At 34.3% G+C, this 17809-nt stretch overlaps 2 protein-coding genes across 3 annotated transcripts; both read right to left on the reverse strand.

Annotated features, from left to right (window-relative positions):
• Positions 1-339: 339 nt before the first annotated feature.
• On the reverse strand, positions 340-8118 carry LOC110173293 (H-2 class I histocompatibility antigen, Q9 alpha chain). The gene is given in 9 exon segments (XM_055157689.1): positions 340-1341; positions 1742-1781; positions 2216-2233; positions 2323-2424; positions 3073-3372; positions 4159-4243; positions 4245-4438; positions 6789-7055; positions 7957-8118. Coding segments are annotated over 9 exon segments (1101 nt in total). The 5' UTR covers positions 8045-8118; the 3' UTR covers positions 340-1334.
• Positions 8119-11498: 3380 nt separating this feature from the next.
• On the reverse strand, positions 11499-17354 carry LOC110173272 (H-2 class I histocompatibility antigen, Q9 alpha chain-like). 2 transcript variants are annotated; one of them, XM_055157691.1, is made up of 7 exons: positions 17198-17354; positions 16341-16601; positions 14712-14990; positions 13766-14065; positions 13027-13151; positions 12934-12951; positions 11499-12848 (listed from the first exon to the last, which is right to left on the reverse strand). In XM_055157691.1, the coding sequence occupies exons 1-5, from the start codon at positions 17253-17255 to the stop codon at positions 13120-13122; spliced, it is 930 nt and encodes a 309-aa protein (XP_055013666.1). In that variant the 5' UTR covers positions 17256-17354; the 3' UTR covers positions 11499-12848; positions 12934-12951; positions 13027-13119. The 2 variants fall into 2 exon arrangements, with proteins under 2 accessions (XP_055013666.1, XP_055013665.1); XM_055157690.1 differs by having other exon boundaries at positions 13027-13154.
• Between the last annotated feature and the right edge of the window lie 455 nt (positions 17355-17809).

Below are 17809 nucleotides of genomic sequence, written 5' to 3' on the forward strand. Positions count from 1 at the left end.
GTTTAGTGTCTGGTAATGAGTGGAATTACTTAATAATAAAAAAAAAAAAGGGGGGGCAGGTTGGGATATAGCCCAAAATGTGAAAACAGGAAAATACCGCCGTGTAATCCATTTATTTCAACAAAGTAACTGTAATCCAATTACCACTCACTGAAACAGTAACTGTAACTGAATACAGTTACTCATAATTTGTACTCTGGTACATGTAATCTAATCTGTTACACTGTCCACTTTAACATGTTTAATTGTTGTAGTTATGTTGTTATATGTTGTAATTGGTTATATGTTGAACCTAATCTCAAATTAATAAAGGAATAAAATAAACACGACAACCATGGGTAAAGTTGGGAATTTTTATTTAAAACCAAACAGCAGAACAAAAGCAAAAGATGGAATGCAGTGCAATTTCACTTTCACAAACATCAACACAAAAATATTCTATCCCAACTTTGACACTACAGTATATTTTAAATCCAGAAACACCCCAAAAAAATCACAAATCATATATTGATATAATTACTACTGCTACTTCACACTTCAAAAATCAAATCTTCTAAAAATCTACTTAAAAAATCATATTTACATCTTAATAAATAATCATAACAGCTTTAGAATTCTCTTCTTCATGATCAAACTGTTTTCAAGGGACTATTTTACTGTAGAAATTCCAGATCTAATTATGTTACGGTGCAATCTGCATATAAAAAGTCCAAATATGTCTGTAGAATATTGCTTCTTACTTCCAAAAATACTGCAATTGATACCATTTATATGAGTATATGTGATCCAATCAGTTTTGTACATATTATTTGTATGTATTTATATTGTATTTTTGTTTAGAGCTCTAATGAGACTTAATTATGATGAGGACACATATCTGAAAAGGTAGTTTTAGTGCTTTGTTAATTCTGTTTTTATTCTACTTTATTCTACCTTTCAAATCTGAATGTATGGTGTATTTGTATTTTAGGATATCATTTACAAGTTATTAGATACGCAATAAAACTGTAGATAATGAACATTTATAAGACTCCCCTTCACCAAAAAACACTATTGTACTATTGTGTATGCGGTTAGTAATGACAGACAAATGAATTAAGAGCAACTGGAAAATAGATTGATGCTATGAGCAAAAACAAGTTCAACATACATTTGTAATTATGTTTTGAGTAACTGAGCCTGATTTGAAAGCTGATTCTGCATTTGTGAATTGCATAGTGAAAATAAGTCATCATTTAAAGAGCCTAAAGCATCAATCGAATTTGTAAAAGTTTATGACAGCTAAGAATAACAAGTGCGTCCAACTGGAATAGCCCGCTCCTCCTGCACGAGATTTACGATTCTGTGAAAACAAAACAGAAAAAAATTTAACTTTATCATTTCAGAATTTTAAAATAATAAACATTTTCCCTTTGTGTTTTCAAGTTTTTAGGATTTCTCTCTTTTTTAAATGTAAAAATACACTACATTTTTATCTGGATGCCCTTCCTCATGTGACCCTCTGTTCCATCTATCCAGGCTTGACTTTAACACAAAATGAATATTGGTTTGGTACTTTTGTGTCTAAATTAGTTATATACAAAAACTTCTTCATAATAATAATGATAACAGTACAATATATTATTCTCAGTACAACACTTTTTCATCATTTATGTCTGACTTCTTAAACCATAAATAGCCCTACAAAGATACTATTTATTATGAAGGAAATCTCATATTAACTGCTGTTGTGTTCACTCACTTTGGATTAAGCTCCTCCTGTACGTCTGGGTCATTCGCAGCTGCAAAGAAACATCAGTTAGTCAAAGAAATTCTTTTGTATTACATTGCAAAAAAATAAATAAATAAAAATCTAGATAAGTTAAAATGAATTAAATGAAGAACATTTGACTTTATTTGAGTAGATTCAACTTAACAAACAAGTAAAATGGTCTACAAATGGAATACATGTGTTTTTCTTAATTCTAGCAACTTTTGCTTTTGTTTCTTATTTTAAGTGCAAAAAGTAGTTGTTTTTCTTATTTGAAGTGTAGCAAGATGTATTTTCATATTTTAACTACAAAAAGTCTTTTTCCACTGACAGATAATTTTACTTTAACTAGTGAAATTTACTCAAATCATGATAAAACTTTCTTAATTCAAGTCATCTTAACTTGACTAGATTTTGTGTTTTGCAGTGTATAACTATGATAAACATATAAAAATGTTCACTTACGAGATGGAGGGCGCTTGGCTGCAACAATAAAAACAGAAGTCAGTTAATCACCTTTTGTTGATACAGAATAAATGAGAACATAGTGGATAAATGCATTTGTGTCTTACCGTTCATCCTCTTCTTGTACAAGAGGAACCCAAGAGCAGCCACCACAACAACACAGACAATGACCGCAACAACAGTGATGATCAGAGAAGTGTCGGACTTCTCTGTAAAACAAACACAAAGCAGTAGTGTTATTTAGAATACTTTTTATTACTTTTTATTTGTTGGTCTATCCTTTTATTGATACTAGGCAGCTACAGCCAACTACAGTGACTTGTATTTAAACTGTCAATGTACATTTGCAATGGAGTTTATTTTAGAAGTTCAAAATATCCACCCTTTACTTGGATAACTGCTTTTACACTCTGCATTCCACTAATGAACCCTGACGAGGCACACTGAGAAGTGAAACCATTTCAGGAGACTTCATCGTGAAGCTCACAGAGAAAAGGCCAAGGGTTTGCAGCACTGTCAACAAAGTAAAGGGTGAATACTTTGAGGAATCTGAATCTAAAATACAAAACATATTTAGTTATTTCACTGTACTTTCACTTTATTTGATACATAATCTTGCTTTGTGTATTTGACACTTTCTGTATTTATCTATAAAATGTAAAGTAGTACCATAACAGAAAAAAACAAAACAAAACATTAAATAAGACTGTGTGTTCAAACATTTGACTGTAGTGTGTTCATCTTGTTTCTTTTCATTCAGGTAGAAATAACTGACCACCCCCTGAGTGTGGGAGAACTTGGAGGATGAATATGATTAAACTATTAAAGAATGTAAAACAAAATGACCCCAGTCTCACCATTGGTCAGGATCACAGCTTTGTCCAGTTGGGTGATGATGTCCTCTTTGACTCCAGAGAGCTGAAACACACAGTTGTACTTGTGCCATTCTCCAGCTGGGATAGAAGACACGTCCAGCTCCACACTCATCTGGAAGGTTCCGTCGTGGTTGGGCAGGATCTCCCCGGGGTCCACGCCGTCATGAAGCTCGACTCCATCTTTAGTCCAGAACAGCATGGCTCCGTCGGGGTAGAAACCTGTGGCGTGGCAGGTGACCGGGGACGAGGAAGACTTCTGCAGGAGGGAGATAGAGGGGAGGACTGGGAGAGGAGAAGAGGAGTGTGAGGTACAACTTCATGTTTACACTATGGACTATCAAGATTATTTGGTCAGTTAAGAATGTTCACAATATAAACAGAAGTAACACAAATATGATAAAAGTGAGAATCAACACTCCAAAAAAGAAAAAAACTAAATAACTGTGATTTATATCTGGAAGTTTACGTGACATTAACTTTATAAAGCTGGTCACAAACTAGAGGAGTCTAATCGTCCATGTGAATGAAAGTGAATGAAGGACTGCACTGGAGTTTGGTTATGGTGTCAAGAATTGTGCATATTTGTTAATTTGTGACATTTTTTGCAGAATAATCAAAATCATATTCATCATTTTATATTCCTATACACACAAACTAAAACATAAAAAGAGTAAATAAGAAGGAAAAATACATTCAGGTTAATTAATACTTGTATCTGATATGAAAGCACAAGTTTGGAAATACAGTATGACATTTATTTTCCACAAACTCAAATTTAAATGATATATATTCTTTTAATTTATTCCACTCAAAATGCAAAATTGTAATATTTATGTGAGATTTATGGTGATTATGTAATATGCTGAAATTATGAACTGAATTCTTGTTATTTTGCATTTGGTTAGACATTAAAATAAATATGTGTTAATTTTTTATATGTTGTTTTTCAAGTTTTGTGGGGAAAAAAGTGTGGAACAAAAGGAGAGTGATAAATGAGAGAACTGTGTCAGAGGAGTTTGTTTGTGGAATTTTGAGAAATAAAAACTGAAACAGGTGAGATGATTTTACCTGTTCTCATCAGAGTGTCCTTCCCATAACTGACGTACTTCTTCAGCCACTCAGGACACTCCTGGGTGTAGTAGTTTTTCTTAATAGGCAATATTGGCTTCATCACTGTCCCACTTGAGTTTGGTGATGAAGGCCTCTTGTCTTGGTGCGATCCATGTCTCTGTCTTCAGGTCAAACACAATGAAATCTTCTCCATCATAACCATACTGTCTGTATCCAGTCACTCTGTCGGTCTCACTGTTCCATTCACAGCCGTACATGTTCTGGAAAATGTGTGCCCCTGAGAGAAACAAACATCACTGAACCACATCCACACAAACTCCAACCTCCTGACGCGCACCGCCCCAGCCGTCGCCACGGAGACGGAACGGGCGCCGCGGTGACGGGGCAGAGGCGGCGCGGTGCATGATGGGAAACCGAGTAAAAACCCGCACCGCTCTTTACGAACACGTCTACGGCGAGAAACTACAGACGCTGTCCTAAAACTCCAGAAGAGAAACAAGAGCAGAACGGACAGCACTGAGGAGAAAAGGGAGAAAGAGTGATTCATGAATATAGGTCTGTTATAAGAGCAAGGAAATGATCGAAATATACTGGAAAGAGAACGCTTATATGGTGAGTTTATTTCAATCTATAGTCGTTTTGTAACAACTAAATACAAGATGAAGTTATTATTGGATGAAAAATGTAAACCAGATTGAGGAATGAATAAAACTGTTGATAAAAGAGAAAGAAATAACTATAACTATAATGCAAATAACAAGAGAATACACACAATAGGTGATTTTTTTAAATATTGGGAGTCATTTTGAAACAACTGCTGTAGATTCATGTTTTCAGGGAATATTATAGAATGAAAAATATAAACTAAAATTAAAGAATAGGATAAGAACGCAAGTAAAAGAGGAAGAAACCTAAAACTATTACAAAGAAAAGGTTATACACAAATTGGTGAGTTTAAGGATGTAATTTTATAATATTTAAATGAAAGTTCAACTGATCTTGAATGAAAAAAAGAAGAAAATTAAAACATTGGAAGAAGAAGGAAATAACATGTAAAAAAGCTGAAAAATAATAAATTAATGGAGTGAAATTCTTTGTAACTTTTAAATAAATTAGGATTAAAGGAAAAAAGAATGTTAATGGATTAAAAAAATAAATTAAAACAAGTATTAAATTAAAAATACCTAAGAATATGGCTAAAATCTGCATAACTAAATAAGCATTTCATTTATTTAAACATGTAAATAAATGAAATAAATAAATCAACAATTAAAACTATTACAAAGAAAAGATTATACACAAATTGGTGAGTTTAAGGATGTAATTTTATAATATCTAAATGAAAGTTCAACTGATCCTGAATGAGAAAAAGGAGAAAATTAAAACATTGGAAGAAGAAGGAAATAACATGTAAAAAAGCTGAAAAATAATAAATTAATGGAGTGAAATTCTTTGTAACTATTAAATAAGTTTGTATTAAAGGAAAATACCTAAGAATATGGCTAAAATCTGCATAACTAAATAAGTATTTCATTTATTTAAACACGAAAATAAATGAAATAAATAAATAAACTATTAAAACTATTACAAAGAAAAGGTTATACACAAATTGGTGAGTTTAAGGATGTAATTTAAAAAAAAAAAAGTTCAACGAGATACTGAATGAAAATAAATAGGGGAAAATTAAAATGCTGGGATAAAAAAATAAATAAAAAGTAATAAATTCATGGAGTGAAATAATTTTGTAACAACTAGATAAGTTAGAAAAGGAAAAAAGAACATTAAAGGATTAAAGAAATACCTAAATCTAAGAATGGAAATTTGGCTACAAATCTGCATATTTACAGGTACATGTTTTATGTTTTATGTTTTATTATTTATTGTACTTTTTTTTTTTTTTAATATGCATTTTACTTTTAATTAATAATACAATAATAAATCATACAAATTGGTGAGTTTCTGTTTGTTTGTTTTTGTTTTATTTTGTTTTTGTTTTTGTTTTTTATGCGGTAATTTAGCAATAACAAAATAAACATTTAAACTATTCAAATGTTTAAGGAAATGTTCAATAAAATGTTTGAACCAAATTGAGAACTATATGAGAATGTTAAAGTTAGCTCTGCACTAAATGGTATGTTTTAATCTAAGATATAGTTTTGTAAGAATACACAAAAAATATAACTAAATTAAGTAACTATTGAATGAAAATGTAAAAAATTAAAATTAAATAAATTGAGGAATGGATAAGAATGTTGATATGAGTAAATAATATAATCTATAATTTGTTGTTAAGATTAAACTGCAGAAGTAAAAATGAGTTTAATAGTTTTAATTTGATGGAATTTTGATAACTCCATTTTAATCATGTTGAATGGAATGAATAAGGACTATAACTATCACAAAGAAATGTATATTATAAATTGATTTTTTTTTTTATTTACTTATTTTTTTTATTATTATGTATTCATTTCTTTTTAAATGAATATTTGGTTAATGTGCCAGTTATAACGTAAGCTTTAGATTTAAATTAAACTTTATTTATAGTTTATTCAGTTTGTATTTCAGTGTCACAGACATGGAGAGACAGAACAGAACGGTTTGGTCAAAAGAGAAAATGAAAGACAAACCTCCAGTTTGGTTCATGCGCTGCTTTGCGATTTCAATGTTGCCTTTGTAGGTCTGCTGGGAACCCAATAACCCCTGAGTCTCTCCCTCCCAGTACTGAGGGTCTCCTTCTGACACTTTGTCCATCCAGTCCTGTTTGGGCACTGCTCTCTTTGTGTTACTGTCATAATAAACCATCTGAACATCGTCAACCAAAGCCACAACAACAAACTCTGGGAAGTTTGGGACTTCAGACGATGCCGTGTAGAAATACTTCAGGGAGTGTGTCACTGTGAAGAAAAGTTAATTCAGTGTTTAATTATTCATATTGAATGGTGTTATAAATATTCCCACATTAAAATTATACAACAACTACACCTACTACAACAACTACTACAACAACTACAACTACAACTACTACTACTACTACTACTAATAATAATAATAATAATAATAATAATAGGATTTAGACAAACAGACAAAAATATGGCCCAATTTGAGGCAGTAATATCGTCCCCAACAGGCAGACTAAAGATATTACATTGGCCTATAATTGTCTTTTGTCTCAATAATTTATTGAAGCCTATTAGACCTGTGCACTAAATAATGCAGCAAATATATGATTATTTAGATGATATTACTGACTTTTTAACTACCATTGTCCAACTATATTATCATCAATGGAAACAAGAGGGAAGAAATAAAGAATAAGCCACCCGGAATATAGTAGAGGCTACAGGGTCACTGTGAGAAACAAAATGTAAGAACTTCAACTTCAGTTAGTCTAAGCAATGGATTTTACAGAAATGATTCGACTTGGTTTCATTTAAACCTACTTCAATGTCAGGCACTTATGATAGGCTATTTTAAACAGATCTTTAATTATGAAAAAATAACTATAAAAGATTTTAAGTCCTAAGCATGTTGTTCCTTGATTCTGCAGCACCAACGCCATCAAGAGGAAGGTACTAGACATTACACACACTAAAGCGTTTATAAGTAAAAATAAACAAACAAAACCAAACACTTTAATGATTAAGTTACATTTTAAGCTCACTGATTGCTCCTGTTAATCGACTAAATCAAATGCTCTAATAACAAATAGTCAATAATCGAATGTATCCTGTTTTAGCCCATTAAAAAAACACTGTAGCGCCATAAAACATTGTCCATTAAAATAAATGCACTCACTTGAAGAGACGCCGTGTAGGAACATTCCCAAAACAACCAGACTCACGCAGAGCTTCATGGTGAACTGTGGCCCAACAAGTCTCCTCATGATACGGACCAACAGAACCAACTGCACCGGACTTATGAACGGAACAACTCTCAAGAGGAGCACGGAAACAGAACAGAAAAGAGGGCTGCTGAGTGGGAGGTGCCTTCTGGATTTACTCTATTTCACCAATCATAATTCAGTATCTAGGCAAACGTGACTCTGAAAGGTTTGAAGAGAAAGTGAAAGTAATATTTGATGGCGTCGTTTCTAATATTTCAGTGTTTTAACGCTTATGTCGTGTGTTTTGTCTCATTAACACTGTCAGTAATGTCAGCAAATCAGCTTTTTAATAAGAGATGGGAAGCTGCTTTAGGACATTTATTGTTACCAAACATTTGAGAAGAGCTATGCCTGTCACCTGAGGGCAGTATAGATGAGGTCTGGTTCCATATCCCTGACATTTTTAGACTGTGGTGTTGAAAATATACAAAACTGTGACTTTTCCATCTCTAAATGAACACTCAGATGATTAACATTCCAACAGGTCTTTCTTTTTAAATTGGAAAAAGGCACACACAATTTTACTGCACGTAATACCAACAAGAAAATCTATTTTTTATGAGGACTGGGGGAAAGGGAATTTGGTCTGTTTCACTTTTAATAGATTCTGAAGGGAAAATTACTAACCAGCCTAATAAATATGATTATGATATGAGACAATGCAATACAATGATTTTTATTTATTTATTTTTTTTGTGATCAACTTTTTCTTTTATTGAACTACAGCATTAATTGCATTGGCTGTACATTTATGAGTTCTGAAATGCTTGAAATAATCACATGAGTTCAGCTTACATACAGTACATATTCATAATTACTGCAATTCAATTAAAAAATAAATAAATAAATAACAACCTCCCACCCCGATCCAAAACCTCACCCAAGCAAAGGTCTGTTAGAAAGTTGTTGTAGACGCTTAATGAAAACATGCAATAGGGTAACTGTGTCACTCTTGGCCCTGTGCACTCTGCCTACAGAGAGTTCTAGCTGGGCTATATCCAAAAACATTCTTGACCAAGTATGAATAGATAAAGAATGTGGCGGCTTCCAGCTTGTGGCCAACATTTTCTTTGCTGCCATGAGGCCTGACAACAAAATCCTTCGCTTGGCCACTTAAATTTGACTTGTGAGAGATTATTTAATAACACAATGCAATGATTAAAGCTATTCTAGTAGAATAGTTAAATCTGGTTCATGGTATGACAGGATTACACCAGGATTCCCGGTACTCACTATGTTAGAACTGAAAGACAAAATGTATCTTAAAAATGGTTGGTGCACTTCAAGATTTTCCATAATATCCTAAAAAAGATTAGAACTTCCGCTCATTTGTACTTCCCATAAAGACAAAGAAAGTCATTTTTAAATTGTAAATGACATTTTTATGTCATATTAAATCTAAAGAAGCTATTGTAATTAATAATGTTCTGCAGTCAGATGTTGAAGACCTTTTTGCATTTTATTTGCATTATTTATTATCTGTAATAAAAAACTGTATGGACTCTTATAGCTTTGTACTACTCCAGATTATTTTATAATTCAGGTAAAACAAGGCTTACTTCACTTTAACCTTGAAGTATTTACCTTGAGTAACTATAGCAGTAACATGCTTTCTTCTGTATGATCATAAGTTAGCATAGTGGCTGAATAGGAGTAGCCTATTTTAAGCCCATGTCTTTGTCTGTAAGCAAAACTATATGTTCTGTAAATTTACTATACTGGTAACAAAACACATAAAATGCACTTAATATTATTTATTAATAGTACAAGATCTGATTGATCTGTTGAGTATAGTTCTAGTATTTCACTTTTCTAAAATGTTGTTGATCTCAGAAATGTAACAGCAGCTACAAGACACTGAGTCCTTTCACTTTGCACATTTTTGTTTACCATGAAATTATCTCAAGATGAACAAATGAAGCCAAACTGAGACTTTATTGTCATTCAACACCAGTTAACTGCATGTGTGGAATATAAAACTGTCTTTAGCCTCATACTGAGCTGAAAGGGAAATTATGATTCAGCTGTTTTATGTTTTATTTGATTTATTCAGTGTTTGGGTTATAGTGTTTTGTCATATTTATTGTTTTAATGAAGCCTATTGGAGCTTAACGAAAGATTTTTTTTCACTGTGTAGCATAGTTTTTTACTGCTGAAGGACACTTTGGAAACAGTTTATAAAATGTCCTATTACATAAAAAGTAGAGTGGATTGAAAGACAAAGGTTAGGCCTTGTTCTATAGCCTATATTATTCAAGGATGATGGTCAGTGCTGCTGTTTATCACTTACACAGAACAAAATGCTCCAAAAACACATCACAGGTTCAATCAAAGCAACTACAGATTTGCTTAACTATAGTTTATTTGTATTATTATGTGAATATAAGACACAAAGTCAGTAACTGGTGTCTTCACATCAAAGCAACAATATTAATTTTTAAAAGCAAAGACCAATAACTGCTCAACTACATTTAGATAAATATTAGCGACAGAGACTGATACGCCGATATTTGCAGTTTTGAACATATCAGATATCAGCCTTAAATATCCAGCAGAGGGCAATATTTTCTTAGAACCAACCAGATGCTTAAAGAATCTGCATAGTTTTATTTATACCTCCACTGAGAAAAGAAAACTGCACAAAACATGACTACACTGCTCTCTAATTCACTTTGTATAAAACAGGACTGTGAGTAACTTTGTGGTAGATTTAAATGATATAATTTGGGGGAAATAATCATAATTGGACCTACATATTGGCCCAAAAATATCAGTCATTGGTTTCTCTGGATTCTACACAGTATCATATAATTCAGTCTAATAAATAAATGTGCTCCAGTGCATAAAACTCACAAACACAAAATACAATGAGTGATAAGTGCACAGACAAAATGAGTTGGTTTTGTTTCAGTGGAGTTCACCTCTAAAAAGCCCAGTTACCAAATGAGATTCACTAAACACTCGCCCCGATATGTCAAACTGGATATGATCAACTAATGATTGAAGTTAAGCATCAAACTCTAACTTGATGTGATAAAGCTCTAAAACAATGTGAGAAAAAAAGCCAAAATGAAGTTTAAGATACACCTGACTGTCCCTGTCACTCAGTTCAGTGGTGCTTCAGTGGTGCTGTCAGGAGCAGTGGGCGACGGCAGCTCCAGGGACACATCTCCAGATCTCAGACCAATGGTGGAAGAAGTACTCAGTTTTGTTAGTTAAATAAAAGTGCACAAAAAGGAGCAAAAAAAAAAAAAAAAAAAAACTCAAGTAAAAATAAAAGTATACATGAAAAAATCTACTTGAGTAACAATGTATCTGTTTAAAAATGTACTTAAAGAGTAAGAATAAAAGTATTGGGTGCATATTTTTTAGGTCTTTTGAGGCTTCAAATGTAATGATTTTGATAAAGATTTGTTCTGAAATTTGTTCAGTAGAAACAATTAAACTAGTCATGTTTTTTCTAACTGTTTTTATTTGTATATTTTTATTTGCCCAAACTACAAATGTGTTCAAAATAAATCACCAGCCTTTTTGACAGGTCTCAGACAATAATAAAAAAAAAACTTTAACTTTTTAGCCCTGTTCAAAAATGTAGAGGAGTAGAAAGTACAGATACCTTTACTACTTTTACTTCAATACATTCCACTACTGGTCAGGATGATTTTAGCTGGAGGATGAGTCTCTTGTGCACGTTCAGGTGGATAAGGTAAACCAGAGGACACCACCCAGACACAGGGAGAACATGCAAACACTGCCAATCACTAAACCACTGTCCCTGTTTGTGGCACCACTCACTGTCTCGTTTGATCAGTTTACATGTAGAGTAATATTTTACAAACAAGATGTACTTCTGATGGCATTTACAACATTGTGTTTTCTGATGGATGTGACTCAAAGTGTAACTGTCCAGTAAAAACCCTCCTGTCTTATGAATTGCCACAACTTAAAAAGATAAGATGAGCTGTAATTATATAGATAAATAAATAGACATATAAGAAGAATCAGAGTTAAGAGACATTAAAAAGATGAAAAGAGTAAAAAGCAGTCCATGCATAATTACATTAAATAAATAGATAAAGTGCTGAGGAGCTGGAGGAACTGACCAAACCACTGTTGAAGCAGGTGGAGCAGGTCAGTGGGCGGAGTCTAGTGCTCACATCTCCACTGAAGGGAGAAAACTGGGTGCAGGGGGTGGCTCTTATCCTCACCAGTGTCCTCTGTTCCTCCACCTAACTTCTGTGTGTTTGCGTTTTATAATATTTTTGAAGTATTTATTGACAGAAGTATCAGAGAATACAGTGGTAGAGACTTTTGGCCAACCGATGGAGACTCAAACCCACGCTGCAGGCAGGCAAGATGTTCCACTATGTTTAACCACTAAAGCTGCGTTCACACTGCAAAATCAAAACTGGGAGTCAACTTTAGGGCTGCAACTTACAAGTATTTTAGTAGTCCACTAGTAAAATATCTCCAAATATGCTTTATCCCTGTCTCATTTTGATTTAATAATGGTGCTGTGTGCTTCGTGATCAAATGTTTTCTCAGAATATGAAAGCTTGATTATGGTTCAGAAAACTATTAATGATTATTAAAAGAGTCATTGATTTTAAGAAGTCATTTAATTGATTATTCTGATGACTCTTGCAGCCCTAAACCAAAACCAGACTAAACTAGACTAAACCAGGATTAAAACATGACTAAACCAAGTCTACTTTAGGACTAAACTGGGCTAAAATCAGGACTGTGAAGTGTCCATGCAGTATGTGTGATCTTTATTCAGATTGAACCTCAGAGTAAGATGGAGCTGCAAATAAACACAACACAAACTGAAGTCAAAAACAGCATAGAAAGAAACCAAATCTTGTTGTAATGTACCAACTATTACTTACGGTATAGGGAAGATTTTGCTGGAATAAGAGAATAATTACGTTTAGCACAAATGCAAATATAGTACAGAAATAAAACATAGATTTATTGTTTACCCTTTATCCCACGGTACTTGTTTTTGAGGAGAAGGACAACAGCAAACAGTATAGCAACACTGAACACTAGTGCAGGGATTATGAAGACAGTTATTAAAGAATGGAAGGTGTTTGCATTTTCTTCTCTGCTGAAAGAAAATACATTCAAATTTAAAAGAATCACAAAGAAAATAACATTAAAGGCATTTTGATTTGTTAGGACTAGGGCTGTTAAAAATGTTCAAATACAAATCAATACTTAAATTAGTAAAACTTGGTACTCATTTGAACAAGTATCAAAAGTGACATTTTCCTTGTCTTTTCTTTAGTATTGAAATTGAGCTTGAACTTTTAGTATCATAGCACTAGTCACGACAGTAAGACAGAGGGAGAGTCATTTGTCAAACTATTGGAATAGGGATTCAAACATGTGACATCAAAGTAGATTACCATGCATACTGTATGTACTGCACCTCTACTACTGAGCCACATGATAATACAGTACAGTGGAGGCTTTCTATTTCAATCACTCACCATTAGGGCTGTACAATTAACCCAATTTGAATAAAGATTGAGATTCAGTCTTTTGTAAACATCAGCGATCAGCTTTGTGTTTTTTTACTCAAGACATCTACAGCTAGTCCTTAGTAAAAGTAGAGCAGTGTTCAGTTTTTTGGGGAAGATATTTGATGATTTGAATTGTTTTTCTTTTAATAATTGTGATTTGAATTTGTTCCATATTGCCCAGCCCTATACTGACCATTGCTTCTGATGCTTTCTTTGTCCAGTTGGGTGATGATGTCCTCTTTGACTCCAGAGAGCTGGAACACGCAGTTGTACCTGCCCCAGTCTCCAGATGGGACAGCAGACATGTCCAGCTCCGTACTCACCTGGAAGGTTCCATCGTGGTTGGGCAGGATCTCCCCGGGGTCAACGCCTTCAAAGAGCTCGACTCCATCTTTAGTCCAGAACAGCATGGCTCTGTCGGGGTAGAAACCTGTGGCGTGGCAGGTGACCGGGGAAAGGAAAGACTTCTGCAGGAGGTAAATACTGGGGAGGACTGACAAACACAAAATAAGACATATTATTAATGGCTTATTTTATTTATAGAAATGTCTACTTTTTATTTTTGTCCTCAAGTACATTTCTACACTTTGCATATAAAAATACATCTACTGCAACAAAACCTGTTACCTGTAAGGGAAGGTAATTGTTATGGTGAATGCTTTTTCATCTAAATCCAATTTAGTATGCTAAAATATGCTCCACTGATATATATCTACTTAATTCAGGTTTTGTTTTTTCTTTCTATGTGACTTTGCCAAAATCTTTGTCCAGAAGGTGCTTAAATCAACCAATTAAAAACAAAACTAATTATAATTTTTAATAAATACATTTTTTTTATGTTCTGACAACTTTCATATCACATGTGTCAGTGATGAAAAGTTACTCACTGTTATTACAGCAATTAACAATTCAAAACCAAATATTATATATATATTGGTCAAAGTACTCAAAATCCTAGAAGCTGAAACACATGACAACAGCAAAAATTCAAATCAGTTATCTGCCTTATAGAAAATGTGGATATTGTAAACGTTAAATCTGTTTCTTTTTCTGCCTGCCAATAATTCTCTATTTGCCTTTTTGTTTTGATGAGGTTTGCTCTGTGTATAAGAGAGAAATAACTGACTTCACATTCATACCTGTTCTCATTAGGGATTGTTTTCCAAATTCAAGGTATTTCTTTAACCATTCAACACACACATGAGTCAGATATGTTTTATCCTTCTGAATTTTTGCCTCGTCCCTGTCCCATTTCATTTTTGTGATCATGGCTTCTGGCTTTGGGGCAATCCAAGTTTCCGTTTCCAGATTAAAGGCTATGTAGTCTTCTCCATTGTAACCAAACTGATTGAAACCATTCACTTTTCCAGTTTCATCGTCCCATTCACAGCCGTACATGTTCTGAACAATATGGGGCCCTAGGAGAAGAAAAATAGGAAATCATTATTTTTCTATTAGCTATTTAAAAATATGTTCTAAGACTCAAATAAAACTATATAAGGCAGTGATGAACCCAGTAATGTTCAATTCTAAAGGTTAACCAGTCTGGAACCATCTCCAACTTAACACTTTGCCATTTACTTCATTTTAATAATAATAATAATAAATAACACTTGTATAGCGCTTTTCAAGACACTCAAAGATGCTTTACATGAAGAGACAAAGGAAGGCAGACAAAAAAATAACAAAGTTAATGAAAGGTGGTTTTAAAGAGATGGTTTTCAGGGCTTTTTTTAAACATGGGGGAGTGTGGATGAGTCTCGGATTGGGCAGGGAGGGTGGGGGCAGCAGTGGAAAAAGACCCTATCCCCCCAAGTCTTATGTTTTAGTCTTGGTGGAGGTTATCGTCAGCTGATCGGAGGGCACAGGTGAGGGTGTGGTGGTGAAAAAGCTCAGAGAAGTAGGTGGGGGCCAGGTAATAGAGGGACTTGTATACAATGGTGAGAATCTTAAATTGGATTGAATTGAATCAGAGGAGATCTCTGAGGAGAGGGGTGATGTGAGCTGCAGGTGAGGAGGCGGGTAGCAGATTTCTGGATGTACTGGAGTCTGTTGAGGAGTAATCGAGGTTGAGTTGAGGGAGATGACAAAAGCATGGATGAGAGCTTCAGCAGACTGCGGGGAGAGGGATGGGCAGAGGTGAGTGATGTTACAGAGGTGGAAGAAGGCAGTTTGATGTGGTGTTCATAGGAGAGGTCTGGTCAAAGATAATGCCAAGGTTACGGAGGTGGGAGGAGGAGAAGACTGAGGAGCCACCGATGAAGAGGTGAGGTTATTGTGGGTTTTGCTGTTTTGGGACCGATGAGGAGTATTTCAGGTTTGTCACAGTATAATTTGCAGTTTTTTAAATTTATTTTGTATAAATTAATAGCTTTGATGGAGTGTGGCAGAAACCTGGAAACTTATCCTGAAACCCACACCCCTAAAATCAATGAATTCACTGAGGGATTTGTTCCTATCTACTGTAGTTGCTGTGGAAGTGTAAAATGCATTACTAGACTATGTTAAAGGTGTTCTATGTAAGCTTTCTGATATAGGAAAAAATGTGTTATAAAAATATTATTGCTATGCCAAGAATGCCAGTATGGTAAAAACATAATTCCATACATGTGTTTTTATTGTCAAAAATTATTAATGTGCTCCTCTCCATAGAGACTGCTAAATTTTATGCCAACTTGTGGAAAAAACATCTCCATAAAACATAGGTTTGTGACTTAAAAGGTTCACAGTGCCCCTTTAATAATCTCACACATTTATATACTACTCACCTTTTGTTTGATTGAGGCGCTGACTGACAGTGTCTATACTTGCTTTGAATTGTTTCTCTGTTGCCATGGATATCTTGGTCTGTTTATCCCAGTATTCTGCCTCTTCTGTTTGCTTCATCCACTCCTGTTTGGGGACCTCTCTTCTTTGGGTGCTGTCATAGTAGGAGATCGGCTGATTGTTGACCAATCCAACTGTCACAAACTCGGGGAAAGATGGGATCCCTCTGGATGCAGTGTAGAAGTACTTGAGGGAGTGAATGACTGCAACAGACAATGGGAGACATATTTTCGTTGGATTTAAAAGTGGCCTATGCAGCTTTTCTGGTGGAGGGTCTGTCATCTGCTTGTCTCCATGGAGATGCTATTGCTTTGCTAAGAAAGTTTCACAGTATGGCATTTTTATTAGCATAACTATTTACATTCAACAGGTCAAAATACATTACACAAACTCTGGGATAACTTTAAACTGTCTGCATTGGGACAAGTAGGTAGTACCACAAGTCACATCTGTGGAGAGGTGACTCTGGTATTTTCTATGAAGGTAACAAACTCCCCTCAAGAAATGGTATGTGCACAGTGAATCATTGTTATTTGGCATTGTCAGTATCCCCAGAAGTTTTATGTCACCTTCAAACCTGCCCCAGGCTCAAAGTAGCCCTTAGAGAAAACTGTCAACTTCTTCAAAAAAATCAGACATGCATAGACACCTGACTCTACTTCAACAACACCCCTCCATTTTATTTAGTCATTTATACAGACAAATCACATTAAAAGCTCTAATGTTCACAAGTTCAAGGTTATGCTGAAATATATAGGCTTACAATATGTCAACAAATGATTAACAGCTATAAACTCACCTGCCACTGCGTCATGTACCCCTAACGCCAGAAGGGTAAAAACAAAAAACGTCCCCATTATTTTACATATTGCACCTAGGCACTGAAAAAGGATGCTGGCTGTTAGGGCAGTGGCGGGTGACAGTTATAACTTCCATTACACTGTAAATAGAAACTTAAAACATTTGCCAATAGAAATGTGAGCTTGGCAAAACGTCACTTGTACGTAGGCAGAAAAGGGATTCAAAGGCTTATGCTGAAATAAAAGTAGACAAATTTTTAATGCAGATGGTCTGAATGATCACCATGCACATAAATACACTGTAAACTTATGACAGACGTTGTTGTTGTTATTATTTCTGTCAGTCTATCGTTCTGCAGAAGTGTACTAGTCCTGTGGATTAGTCAGAGCGAATGTGAAACTGTCTGTGAGCCGCTGTTTCTTATAAATCACCTGACCATCATGGGCGGGGAATGGATGATCAAACAAACTCAAACAAACAAACAAACATTTTGTAACAGACAGACATAGGTGTATTATGGGTGTGCCTTGTATTTATTTATAGACGAAAAACCTCCTTGATATTATTGTTGTGTGTGTATATATACATTTCATGCTGATCCTTAAAATTT

The sequence above is a fragment of the Boleophthalmus pectinirostris genome, unplaced genomic scaffold (assembly GCF_026225935.1).
Source record: "Boleophthalmus pectinirostris isolate CB_2022bp ecotype Guang Dong unplaced genomic scaffold, ASM2622593v1 HiC_scaffold_21, whole genome shotgun sequence".
NCBI lineage: Eukaryota > Metazoa > Chordata > Actinopteri > Gobiiformes > Gobiidae > Boleophthalmus > Boleophthalmus pectinirostris.

What these genes read in the sequence shown, in the direction of transcription:
- LOC110173272 (XM_055157690.1), bottom strand. Translation starts at nt 17,255, where the DNA reads ATGGGGACGTTTTTTGTTTTTACCCTTCTGGCGTTAGGGGTACATGAC. An exon ending in ACAATCCCTAATGAGAACAG is followed by an intron (nt 14,066 to 14,711) that starts GTATGAATGTGA and finishes TGTGTTTGTCAG; the next exon opens with TCCTCCCCAGTATTTACCTC. An exon ending in AGAAAGCATCAGAAGCAATG is followed by an intron (nt 13,155 to 13,765) that starts GTCAGTATAGGG and finishes ATTTTCTTTCAG; the next exon opens with CAGAGAAGAAAATGCAAACA.